A 13012-nucleotide genomic window follows, 5' to 3' on the forward strand; every position below is an offset into this window, starting at 1 on the left:
CACACTTCTGTCTTTAGGTGCACTGTGGCTGTGGCATTGTTAATTATCACAAGGGCAAAGGAAGACCGTTTGGGGTGGGGTGGGGGGCGATTATTTGCTTGAACCCGCCTACTAAGATTCTTTGAGAGCCATGGGGCTCCCCCTTCACCCGCCCCCCATCCCCTGTACAAATGCAGCAACAGACGGGGAGGGCCAGGGGGCTGGCAGCAAGCTCGTCTATCTGCTGTGAGCAGAGTTGGCCATTAGGTGGCAGAATAAAGCCAGTATTGGAGGACTTGGGAGCTTGCATCCCCTTGACCTCCTGATTAGATCCCCACCCCATCCAGCACTGCCATCCCTGGCAGGCCCTTCTCCACCGCCCCCAAGCCCATCGCCGGCTCCCCACCAGCACCCCAGATAAAGCCACAGCTGGGACAGCCCAGCGGCCTGCATCCCCAACCCTCCCTCTCCCTCCTGGGGCCGCTTCTGTTATTTTGCTGTTGCTTCCAAAGAAGAGAGAGAAGGGCTTGGGGGTGGGGGGCATGGAAAGGAGGGCTGTGGGGAAAGCTCAGAGGAGACGTGCGGATTCATTTTGAGGATTCATAATGCTACATTTACACACCATACTGCCTTAGGAAATTGGGTAGATAGATGCCTGGTCATGCTGGCGGTACATTGGGTTAACTCTCTGGATTTAGCTTATATCATTTCATGAGAGCATTTATGGCCTTTACTGTGTTTATTCCCAATCGCTCTTTGGCCCTGCAGCATCTCAGACTTGTGTGTGTGCACGTGTGTGTGCGCGCACGCATGTTTGTGTGTGTGTGTGTGTATCCATGTGCACACGGATGAGTGTGTGTAGATTTTCAAATAAAATTACAAATCTCTTCAGATGCCATGTGCATTAAATATTTATTGCCTGAAATTTGTGTGTGTGTGCGCGCGCGCGCACGGGTGTGTGTGTGTGTGTGTGTGTGTGTATGTGATAAATGGACATCAAAGGGGAGTGAGTAGGGAGGAGAGAGAAGGCAAAGAAGAGGAGGGTCTTGGGCAGCAAGAAATAATGGGCCTTTTGTCCTGGAATTTCTGGAGATGGGGAAGGGAGGGGGTCAGCAACCATGTTTACCTGTTTGATTCGGTTCAGTTCCAGCCAAGGCCCTTTGCTCTCTGGAGTTTTGTAACTGGCTTTGGCTTCAGGGTCCTAACAGGAAAACACAGGTTGGGAAGGGTGACTGGGGTTCGACAGGTGGGCCACTTGTCAAGGAGCTGCCTCCCCATCCCAAGCACTGAACGCACCCCCATCCCTGTCGCCTTCCAAGGGAAACAAAGCCCCATCACACCTCACTAAATAAGGGTCATACAGGCCATGCCCATAGAAGCTAATTTAAATACTAGTTCCCAGAACCCCTGGCAGAATTGCCTCAGACCTAGACCCAGCGTGCAAATGAGAGGCCTTCAGCCCAGCGGTGAGGATGCCTTCTGAGCTGCAGTGTGCTCAGAGAGCCGGGTGTGCTAATGTGTATTTACCACAATGGGGGAGGGAAAAGCCAGGTTGGCAGGGGAGTCGGCTTCCTGCTTGTCAGATGAGCTGACAGGACTCCCTCATCATCCCCTGCTTGTCCTCCAGGCCCTGGGCAGTGTGTGAGGGATAAGGGGCTATTTACCCCCACAGCATGGGCCCACAGAGAAGCTGAGTATGGTGTGGCTGCAGGTAACCTGGAGGGGATTAGCTGAGGAGAACCAAGGTCCTGCCCTCTCCTCTTTTCCTCCCTCCTTCCCTCCCTCCCTCTCTTTCCCTTTTGAGTTCTTTGGTTCTTAAACTCCTGGGTGTTATTTTTTGTTCCTAGCACCTTCGGGGAGCTAAAGACAGTCCGTCTGCCAAAGAAGATGACAGGGACGGGCCCCCACCGAGGATTTGGCTTTGTGGATTTCTTAACCAAACAAGATGCCAAGGTGAGATCATGGCGCCATGCCCCTCCTCCCCATCTCTCCATTTTTTTTTTTTCATTTAAAGGGGTTTATTATGCTCTAAGGGATGCTGTTCACATGAGCCATTTGAAAAAAAGCATGGTCTCCTAGTAGACAAGGTAGGGTTCCAACCACACTTTGACTTTTTATATTTTCTAGAATGTTGGGATTAATTTCCACAAAAACTGTAGATGGGAAGGCAGTCTTCTATTTTACATGTGAGGACCAAGACAAAGACATCCTGGCATGAGTGGCTTTTCCAGGGCACCCAAGTTATTGGTGGAGATGGTATTAGAAACCAAGACTTCCAGCCAATCTGTTTGGCAACATTCCCCAATGTAGTTAGGTTGGCATATCTGATATTATCTCTGCTTCCTAGGATTATTGAGGTCTTCTGTGCTCAGTAGAAAAATTTTGAGGCTCCTTCTGGCCTAAGGCAGCACATTCCACTGTAGAACAGTTCTAGGGGGCCTTCCTACTCTCGATCTCTGATCCTCATTGTTAGGACGTTTCTCCCAATGCCAATCCTAAATATGCTTCCTGGAAACATCTGCCCTACTGCTCCAACTTCTTTCCTCTGAGGCTGAGTGGGATTGAGTCAGACTAAAGTTGGCCAGCCCTTTAGGAGAGGCCATTTCTGAACTAACATCCTTTCCTTTGCTGACCTCTGTGAATCGCACAATGCTAGTGCATAGCAAAGCTGGGCTGCAGGAGGCCAAGCTAGTGCTTTGAGCCCAGATGCATGGTGTGCACGTTCCTGCACACGCCCAGTGCAAATGTCTGTTTCCATGTGCCTTTGAGAAGATCAACTCTCAGGAGCCTCTGGAGAGCCAGAGCTGCTGCCCCCTTTTTTGCCTTAGAATGAGCCAATCTGCTTGATTCCTGTTTGGCTTCATCAGCCGCAGCTTCTTCCTTGCCATGGGTAGCAGATGAACATCTGGCTCAGCAGCGGCTTTTGGGGGTGAACAGCTGTCTGAGCTGCTGCATAGATTTCCATTGGTTGGAAAAGGAGCTGAGTGTTTACTGACCACTCCCCGCCAACACATTTTGCCCCGGCTCAGGGTTCCACAAGGACTGAGGAGGCAGCGGGATGTGGGGAGGCCCAGCTTCTCAGCCAAGATCTGCCACCAACAAGGAGTATGACCTTGGGCAAGCTGCCTCCCTTCTCTGGGCATCGGTGCCCTCCACAGTGAAAGGGTGAGGGGCTAGGAGTTGATGATCTCCAAGTCCTCTCCAAGGTCTGACATTCTGCTCTGCAAAGGTCCCTTCTAGCGGTGCTATTTTCTGATTCAAGGTCTCTTCCAGCTGTGACATTCTGTGTGCCAAGGTCCCTTCTTCGTTCTCATAGTCTGTTCTTCAAGGTCCCTCCCAGGCCTGACATTCTGCGATTCTAAAAAAGACATTCTCTTTTCTCTCTGAGAGGTGACTCAGCAGCCCTCTGGCAAGAGGGGCTCCCAAGAGCCAGCCCCTCCCTGCTGGCCCAGCTCGGGGAAGCAGGAGGAGGTAGCTCCAGGACCCATCTGCCTCCTTTGTAGGCTGGCCATAAGACCTGGCAGAGACGTCAGCATGGAACTCTCAGCGAGTCTCTCCAATAGCCTTTGTCATCCTCACTTGTGGCTCAGCAACTGAAATTCAAGGGCTTGTTTTGTTGACATTTTCCCAATGTTCATCCGGACATCTGCTCCTGTTCCATCTTGTCATGAGACCTTCCCTTGGCCCCCACTAATGGCAGTGAGCATCTGGAAGGTCTTTCTGCAGGATGACCACTCCATGGGCCAACCATGGCCAGTGAGGCCCAAGGCAGGGTCACTTTTTGGTTTATTTGCCCTGCTCCAGAGGTTGTTCAAATGCCCCCTCAGCCACTCATTAATTATACAAGACCATTACCTTACACACAGTAGGTGTACCTACAACAATGTCCGTTGAATTAGATCACAGAATGACAGAGTTGGGAGAGACCTCAGTGACCATCAAGGGTGGCTCATCCCCTTGTGGACTTGCAGTCTTGTTTGAAGAAGCAGCGCCCACCTCCCCTACACAAAAGCCCTTCAAATAGTGCTTGAACATCCCCACTGAATCTTCTTCCCCCCCATGTTCATTCAGGAGATCCTTATATGGTGTGGACTCTCACTGGCCTCTGTGTCTTCTCCCAGAAACTTCTGGACAGCCTCTCAATTCAACAAATACCTATTAAGTGCATGTGTGAGGCACAGGGCTAAGGGTTAGGGGTACCCAGAAGCAACAAAAACAAGTCCCTGCCCCCATGGATCTTACGCTCTACCCAAAGGATGTGTCACAAATAGAAGAAAAAATTAAATGAATTTGAGGAGGGATAGCAAAGTAGATTGAGGAAGGATCTGAAAAGGCCTCCTCCAGTATGGAGCATGAGAGCTGAGCCTTGAAAGAAAGCCATGGTGCTCGGAGGTGGGAGATGAAGTGCCAAGTTTGGAGGCAGGTCAGAGGTAGACTTGATTAGGCTGCAGTGTAGAGTGTACAGACACAGAGTCGTGTGAAATGAAGCTGGAAAGAAGCTAGAGCCAGACCACGAAGGCTCCAAGTGGGGCCAGTCTAAGGAGATGGTATTTCCTCCTAGAGGCAGCAGACAGCAGAGGGATGAGATGATCTGGTCCAGGCCTTGGGGAAATGATTTTTGTCGCTGTGTGGAAGAGGAGTTGGAGAAGGACAGACTGATAGCTGGGGAGAACAGTTACGATGCTGTTGAAATTGTCCAGGGGAGAGAGAGTCCTTCCTAAAAATGAGCAGCCCAGAGCTGATCGTAGAATTACTCTCCGGTCGGGGCAGAGCAGAGTTGGACGGCTGCCCTCTTTATTCCTGAATCATCCGGTGCCTGTCCTTGCTTGGGAGAAGGGACAGGGAAGACGTATCCATTTAACCAAGTACTTACTACTGAGTCGGTAAGTCTTTGGGGGAACTGCTCGCTTTTCAAGTGAGAAAGCTGAAGGAAACTAGCCCTAAAGACTCCTCAAACCATTTTTAAGGGGGAAAAGACTTGTTGACTACTCCACTTAGTGTCTCTAGCTCCCCATTTTTCCAAAGCTTAACTAAGTGTCTGAATTGAAATGTCACTTCTGATCTTTGCAGGAGAAGTGGGGTCTCAATCGGAAAAAGTCAGGGGAGCCTTTCCTAGCTTCCATTAAGGGATCTCAGGGAATTTCCATAGTGTCCAGGTCCTTTATTCTCATTCAGAAACAATCCTACGAACATTATTTCTGAGCCCAGTGTTCTGCCATCACAAAGATTTACTCTGTATTTGTTTTATGGGTTGCGGCCACCCACCTGGCCCCATCCATTCCTCCCCACCTGTATCTCTGGGTGCCACAGGGAACAAAAGCAGTTGAAGTGGGGAGCACAGTCCTCTCTGTACCCCTGGGGGAGAGGGTCACCATGCGCCTGCTCTCAGCATTCGACAGACGTGATGTCTCCTCACACACCGTCACCGCAGCATCTCTTCACTCTAGGGCCAGATCTGATTGCATTGGGATTGGGCTCCTTTATACAGCATGCCTGAACAAGCTGGTCTTCCATAGAGTGAGGACCCACGGTGAGTGCCTCACTCCTGGAAAGATTCGTTTGCTCTTTTTCCTCCTCTGGAAGCCTCTGTTGCTTTTTCTCTCTCCTTCTCTGAGTCTGTCTGAAGAACTTGATTGTCTTCTGAGTGGAACATTTACCGCTCTCCCATGACCCATAGAAAAGCGCACACTGCATATTGGTGAATAGAACTCTGAATATTGTAAATATCTAGTTAGCTCTAGGGCGGGAGTGGATTTGAAGAGGAAGCATTAGACTGCGGAGACATTGGGCTAGGAAGCAACAAAGCTCTTTTTCTGTCAGCAGAAGGAATTCCAGAGACACCCCCTCTCTGCCAGAGAACTCCAGAAATCATCACATCCCCTAGGCAGTTTTCCTGAGCTGCTCTGGAAAGTGACTTCCTGGCCCATTCTCCTTGTACAGATGGTGTTTGGGGTCAAGGACTTGGCCCAAACCAGGACCATGGGAAATTCCTCTTTGTACCCAGTTTGCATCCCCCTCCAGTCTTTTCCTCCAATGGCCTGCTTTTCTGTCCTCTCCAAAGGGAGTCTCTTGGTTGTCTTCTGCATTAGTCAATGATCAACAAGCATTTATTGAGTAAACCTACTGTGTTCCAGCCACAACATCAGGGGTTGGCAAATACAGTGGCTCTGGGTCCCCCAGCAGAGCTAAGTAGTGGGTGAGAAGAGCACTATCAGGGCTAAGACATAGTTAGGAGAAGAGAAAAGAAATGGGGTACATGAGAAGAGGGAGCTTAGGGGTTTTTTTGATGTAATGTAGGCCAACTACCTCACTTTAAAGAGAGAGAAATGGAAGCCCAGAGATCACACAGGTTAAATACGTCACGAGGCCAGAATTCAAACCCAGATCCTTTGTCCAACTCCAGATCCAGAACTCTTTCCAGCAGACTGTGATGCCCTAGAATGAGATCTGAAAAGAGCCTTAGGGATCATCGGGGCCAGCCTCCCTCAATTTGCACTAAACTGAAGGCTGGAGAAGAGGTCCTGACTTGCAGCCCAGCATGGCTCCTGCCCCATTGCCCACTCCTCCCTTCTTGCTAGAGAGCTGGCGAGGCAGCCCCAGCGTCCGAGGATAACCCGTGTCATTGGGGCAGTGCTCTGATGCCTTGCCAAGTGATTGCATGGACAGGTGCGTGTCTGTGCATCTGGATTTGACTCTCGATATGTGTATATAATCTCATCTGACCTGAACCATCACCTTGTGTTCTGTGGGTGTTACTGTGCCTGTTTTACAGATGAGAAAACTGAGACTTGGGTGAAGTGATTGTCCCGGGGGTCTGAAGTCTCCCTTGATTCCAGATCCAGCATTCTTTCTAGTATATCAGGAAGCCCCTCATGTCATTACCGTTCATGTGGTGCAGCAAGTCCACAAACTACCCCGCATCGCTCTAAATTCCCTTCAAGTAGCTCCTCATCAGCCAGTATCCCCACCCTCCAGGCAGTGACTCCTAGGTTTTTAACCTTTGTTAAGAATTTGGACAAGTCACTGAGCCTCCAGGCCTCACTTTCCTTGTCTGTAAAATGGAGGGGTTGACCATTTAAGGTCCGTCAAATCTTTGAGTCCACAAGTAGAGAGTTTTGAAGCTAGATGTGATCTCAGAGGCCATCTCGTCCAGCCGCCTCACTTTGCACATCAGGAAACTGAGGCCAGGACTTGCCTGGAAGCACACAGATGATTAGTGACTCTTCTTTTCCTGTCCTTTTGCTTTCTGTGATGTCCTTTGGAAGCCCTCTCCAGTCAAGGCTTCCAGTGTTCCCTCCCCACAGAATGCCAGCATCAGATTCTGTCACCGACCTGATCAGTCCTGGCTGTGGTGGGAGGATGCAGAGTAACCAGGCAACTGCTTATAAGAGCAACCGTCACTGAGGCTCGAAACAAGCTGCTCTCCTTCCTCAGAGTATCTTGTACTTACTTATCTTTATAAATGTTGTATCCCCAGCACTTAGCAAAGAAAGGCAGAAAGGCAGAAAGGGAAGGAGGGAGGTAGGGAAGGAAGGAAGAAAGGAATGAAGGGAGGGAGAAGAGGGGAGGAAAGAAAGGAGAAAGGAAATAAGGAAGGAGGGAGGAAAAGAAGGAAGGAATGGAGAGAGGGAAGGAAGAAAGGAGAGAAAGAAGGCGAAGGCAAATAGAGAAGGGAGGGAGGGAGGAAGGAGGGCAGGGAGGGAGGTAGAGAGGGAAGAAAGAGAAAAGAGAGAAAAAAGAGAGGAAAAAGGAGGGAGGAAGGAAGGAAGGAAAGAGGAAGGGAAAGAAGGGAGAGAGGAAGGAAAGAAGAATAGGAGAGAGAGAGAAAGAGAGATAGATGATGTAGTTTTGCAGGGTCACCCAGGTAATAATAAGTGGCACGACCAGGATTTAAATCCAGATCCTTCAGCTCCAAATCCATATAATGGCTCTTTCCATTCTATCAAGGTAATCATGCTATCAAGTTGTATAATGCTGTAGGTTTGCTCATAGCTTCTCCCTTCCAAATCTCTCAGCACCTTTTCATAATTCACAAAGACAAAAGTGAAATATTCTGACCCTTGTGGAGCCCATCTCTTCGTTCTCAGTGCAGTGCAGAGTGGGGAAGGCTGGATTGGGAGTCCAGGGTTCAAACCCTGGCTCTGGCTGCTCACTGTGGCCTTGAGCAAACCACCTTTTCTTGGGTCTCAATTTCATCACCAGTAAAATGGGAAGGTTGGACTAGCTCTTCTGGATCCTTTGGGAACAAGAGGAGACCTATGGGTTTTGTTCATGCCCTCTCCTACTGCAGATTGTAGCTCTTCCATGCTTTCACAGACCCATTCTTCCCCTGCCAGTCTCTGGTAATGAGCCTATTGGAATTTAACTGGGCTGCTCCATTTGGCGGGCACACATTGGGCCAGTGTTCAAAGCCCTTCCAGCTAGAGAAGCCCCGCTCCAGACTTTGTGCTCTGCCAGTGTAGCCTTTAAGAACCCTTGGTCACCTCCACGTCATGATGGGAAGCATTGAAGATGAACACCAGTGGAGGGAGGAATGGGCCTAATGTCTCTGGATTCTAAACTGACATCAGATCAAACAGCCCCGCCCCCCCTACAGAAAATGTTAGGCTGGAAAAACTTCAGAGGGAGACTGAGTGGCTAGCTCCCAACCGGGAATGCCAGCCCCCAGTGAAATCTACCCTTCCCATCATGAACAAGAGGGTGGGTGATGGTGGGGGGACAGCCTACCTTGCCCTCAGGATATCTGGCTAAATCATCTGATTGTTTCTGCCATCCCCACTTTCTACTGGGCTGCACCCAGAGTAGAAGGCAGAGGTGGCTGTGTACCCCAGCCAGCCAGCCAGGCTTTCTCCTCAGGTGAGAGGGGATTCAGGAGCCGGGTGGGTCAGTCTGCTGGCTTAGCCACCCAGTTTAGAAGCTGGCCTCACCCCTTTGGCCAGAGAGGCATGGGCAGTGAAAGAGGAAAGGACCGTGTGGATGGGAAAGAATGTGGAGGAAAGTACCGACCCCCGGAGCATGGAGGAAAGAATAGTAATTCTCCCTTGTGTGCGCCTTTCCTTTTTTTTCCAGAGTCTTCGTTCCTTTGTACTTTTGCAGTTACAGCTGTTTTTATTTGCCTCGGCTGCTGTGGTTTTAAAGGCCTATTTTCACATGGAATGTTATCCAATTAGTAGAGCAATGTGTTGGCTTAAATAAACACTCGGGAGGGAGTCGGCAGTAGGGAGACGGGACGGCTGTTTGCATTGGCAGGAAGAGCTATTCTGACTGTGGTAAACAACTGCAGCTTTAATTGCAGGGTCTCGATGGTTAATTTATACTTCCTCATTTCTCACTTTTCTGCAATGCGATGGAGCGGGCAACTCGGGCTGGACGTTGTGTCCCAACATCCCAGCCAGCTTCTGTTGAGATGGTGGTATTTTGTGTGTGTGTGTGTGTGTGTGTGTGTGTGTGTGTGTGTGTGTATTTTGGCCAGTCCAATCCCCCACGTATACTCTAAGTACCTAGTATATGCCAGACACCATGCTAGATGAACCAGTCCCTGTCCTCAAGGAGCTTTCTGGGGTCCAAAGGCAAGGACAGATCTGCCAGTAGCATTGTCAGAATGTTTTTAGGTCTCTGACCCTGTTTATAATTCAGTAATTCAAGGACATAGCTATTTCATTAATATTGGGGTGTGTGTGTGTGTGTGTGAGTGTGAATAGCTATAGAGTGTAAACTCCCCAAGGGCAGGAATGGTGCCTTTTACACTAGTTGTGAGAACATGGGGAGTTGGTGGCTTTGCCTAGAGAATAGAGGGCTAGGCTCAGAAAAACCCTTGCTAGAGCAAGCATTTCTATGTGCAGAGCCTTGTATGGGGCATTATGGAGAAGCAGACCCAATCAGCCTGCCCTCGGGAAGCTTACCCATGAGTTAGAAATCACTGAAAATCTTTGTGGCCCAAAGGCCTAGAAGAAGAAACTAGCTTTTGTGTCTCTCTCATCATAAATAATTGACAACAAGGAAGAATAACTAACAAGTCCCAAATTTGGGTTCTGTTCACACTTTTTAATTAACACCATTTGTGTACGTGAGTAAACGAAAATGGATGTGAATGTCTGGTCTTGCATTTCATAGCAGGGACTCAGATTCAGCCAAGTCCTTTATAGACTGTGACCTGTCATCAAATCCTAAGCTTTAAAACACGTAAGTTTAAGGCACAAAACAGTACAGATGTGGGCAAAATCTGCATTCATTAATGACTGACATCCTCTCTGCCCATTTCCTGGATGGATGTTAGCTGCCCTCTCTCCAGAGCAAGAAGAAAGAAGGCTAAATTATAGGAGTAGGGATTTAGTTGGTGTCTCTGTTCCTCGGTGGTCAACCAGAAGAGATGTCTATGGGGAACTGAAGGGTCTTGGATGAGGAGCGGTCTCTCCCTCTACTTGAGAACTCCCTGTTACCATCCCTCTGTTTACTGCTTGGTGTTGCTGGAGGTACTTGTGAGTGGTGTTGATCTTGGAGTCAAAGGCCTGGATTCAGATCCCACTTGTGACATTCGCTCCTGAGAGACCACAGCAAATCACCTAACCCTCTCTGATCCTCTGGCACCTCCTAAAGACTTAGCTCCTCGGTTACAGATGGATCATGGTCCACACTGAAAGAGAACATCACCAGAAAAATCACACATCCTCGACTTGTGATCAGCTATACTTGTATCTCCCCAACTAGAGGCAAGGGATGCCCCTTAGGCCTTTGTAGAGCCCTGCTCTGTGCCTTATACCTAGGGAATGCTCAGTAAAAGCTGATTGATGGTTAATCAGTGGTTAATGATGTTCACCTCCTAGCCAAAGAGCATCAGGGTCAGTACCATGACCTAATAGCTGGGCCAAAGCAGTAGACCCAGAAGACCTGGGTTCCAATCCTGGCTCTGCCGGTAGCTCTGTGACATTTGGCAAGTCATATCCTCTCTCTGGGCCTGTTTCCACATTGGTCAAATGAAGGGACTCGGGTTCAACCAAAACTCGTCATGCTCTCCTGAGTACATGTGTACCAAGAAGATCCTCAGAGGGATCTGCCTCTTGCCACAGCGTCGGCAGCAATGCCAGTGGAATATAAGCTTCTCGAGGACAGGGACTTCTGCTGCTGCTGTTTCTTTTTTTTTTTTAATCTCTAGTTGCTAGCATAGGACCCCAGCACATAGAAGGCACCTAATTAATGAGGCGGACAGGACCTTGGTATCATATCCCCAGCCCCATCTTCCAGTAAAAGCCCCTACACTGGTCCAGGCCAGTTTAGCTTCACCTCTCTCCTGACCACCACAGCCTTATTGAGCGAGGAGAGCTGAAACTGCAGCTCACTGGGAGATGAGCCTCAGATGGGGTGCGCTGGGAGTCAGACTCATTCAGAGAGAAGAACAGTCCTCATATGCCCCGGCCAGGATACCAGAAGCGCCTCTGTTCACTATTAGAAAGGTTTGGGATCTGGCCATGGTCCTGCATCACAGGATTCTTGGCTGGCCACAGCAAGGGCTACCTCAAGGACGGTGATGCTACAGATTCCTTGAGCGGGGGCAGGAGTCAGCAGGAAATCGGGTACTTCTTCCAGGGAGCTTTCTAGCTTCCTGGGAGACTCAGCCGCCTCCTAATCATCATCACTCTTAGGATCATTGTCTTAGAGCTAGAAAGGACCTTGGAAGTCATCTAGGTGAAAACTGAGCCCCAGAGACTTGTTTAGCAACCTATTCTCTTTCCTGTCCAATCCAGCATTTATTTAGCACCTACTGTATACAAGATACACAGTGCTAGACACTAGAGGAGATGCACAGTTTAGATGAGGGATCCCCTGCCCTCATAGAGCTTATGGTCTTATACAACTAAAACGACTAAAATAACAGAGTAGTACACGATGAGGCCATCAGAAAACTGAAAACCAGATTGCCACATGAGGTCCAAAGGGAAAAGGCAGGATCAAATCATTGGAGGCAGTGGTCAGGGTAAGCTTCCTGGAGAAGGTGGCATTAAAGAGAGGAAGGGGAGGGGATTCTAGGAGATAGAGTCAGCGAAGGCACAGAGGAGCGTGAGAGTTTGGGGAGAAAGGGATAGGAGAGCAGAACATTACCTAATTATCTAAAATGTGAAGGTGAAGAAAGAAGGAAGGAAATAAGCATTTATTACGCACCTTCTGTGTGCCAAGTACTGTGTAAGTGCTTTACAGATGTCTCATCTCATCCTCACAACAACCCTGAGAGGTAGGTACTATTATGTCCATTTTACAGATGAGGAAACTGAGGCAGACAGGTTACATAGTAATAATAATAATAGCTAACATTTACATAGTGCTTGTTATGCACCAATTTTTGTTTCGTTTGATTCTCACAAAAACCCTGGCATAAGTGTTCTTACTGTCCCCATTTTGTAGATTAGTAAACTGAAGCAGATTAAGTGACTTGCCCAGAGTCACACAGCTAGTAAGTATCTGAGGCTGGATTGGAACTCAGGTCTGCCTGACTCCAGGCCCAGGGCTCTGTGCACTATGGCACCACCTCTAGCTCAGAGAAGTTCCAGATTATAGTGGGCCTTGAGTGCCAGGCAGAGGAGTTCCTACTTTACTCAATAGATTGTTTTGAGCTAATCTCCACATAAGAAAGACTATTTTGGCAACTCAGAAAGATGAATGGAAGGGGAGGAAGGGGAGGCCGGACAGCCTGTTAGAAGATCTGTCTCAGTGGTCTAGGAAGGGTAATGAGGTGCTCGATGAGGGTTAGAGAGATAGCATCATAAGGACTTGGAAGCAGAACAGCTGTTAGAGGTGAAGAAGAGAGTAGAATGTCAGGGAGATGACCCAGGCTTCCACAAAGGAGATGGTATAACCCTATGCCAGGTGGGAGGTGGCATGTAACGGTACTCCTGGCAGGAGATGGCATGTAACAGTGCTCCAGACAGGCAGATGGAAATTAAGAGAGGAAAAGTTTGAGGAGGAAACATGGCAGCCGAGCCTTCTCACCCACCCTCTTGGTTATCTCCAAATCCTAGAACGTGGGAGCTGGAAGAGGCAT

The 13012-nt window shown here is 49.0% G+C and overlaps 1 protein-coding gene across 3 annotated transcripts in view; it reads left to right on the forward strand.

Annotated features, from left to right (window-relative positions):
* The window catches only part of RBM19 (RNA binding motif protein 19), a 197071-nt gene that overhangs the window by 121909 nt on the left and 62150 nt on the right, over positions 1–13012 (forward strand). For all 3 annotated transcript variants that reach the window (XM_036759156.1, XM_036759174.1, XM_036759164.1), the window contains exon 22: positions 1827–1932. In XM_036759156.1, the coding sequence (XP_036615051.1) occupies positions 1827–1932 (106 nt within the window). The remainder of the gene's footprint in view (positions 1–1826; positions 1933–13012) is intronic.

The sequence above is a fragment of the Trichosurus vulpecula genome, chromosome 1, assembly GCF_011100635.1.
Source record: "Trichosurus vulpecula isolate mTriVul1 chromosome 1, mTriVul1.pri, whole genome shotgun sequence".
NCBI classification, from domain to species: domain Eukaryota; kingdom Metazoa; phylum Chordata; class Mammalia; order Diprotodontia; family Phalangeridae; genus Trichosurus; species Trichosurus vulpecula.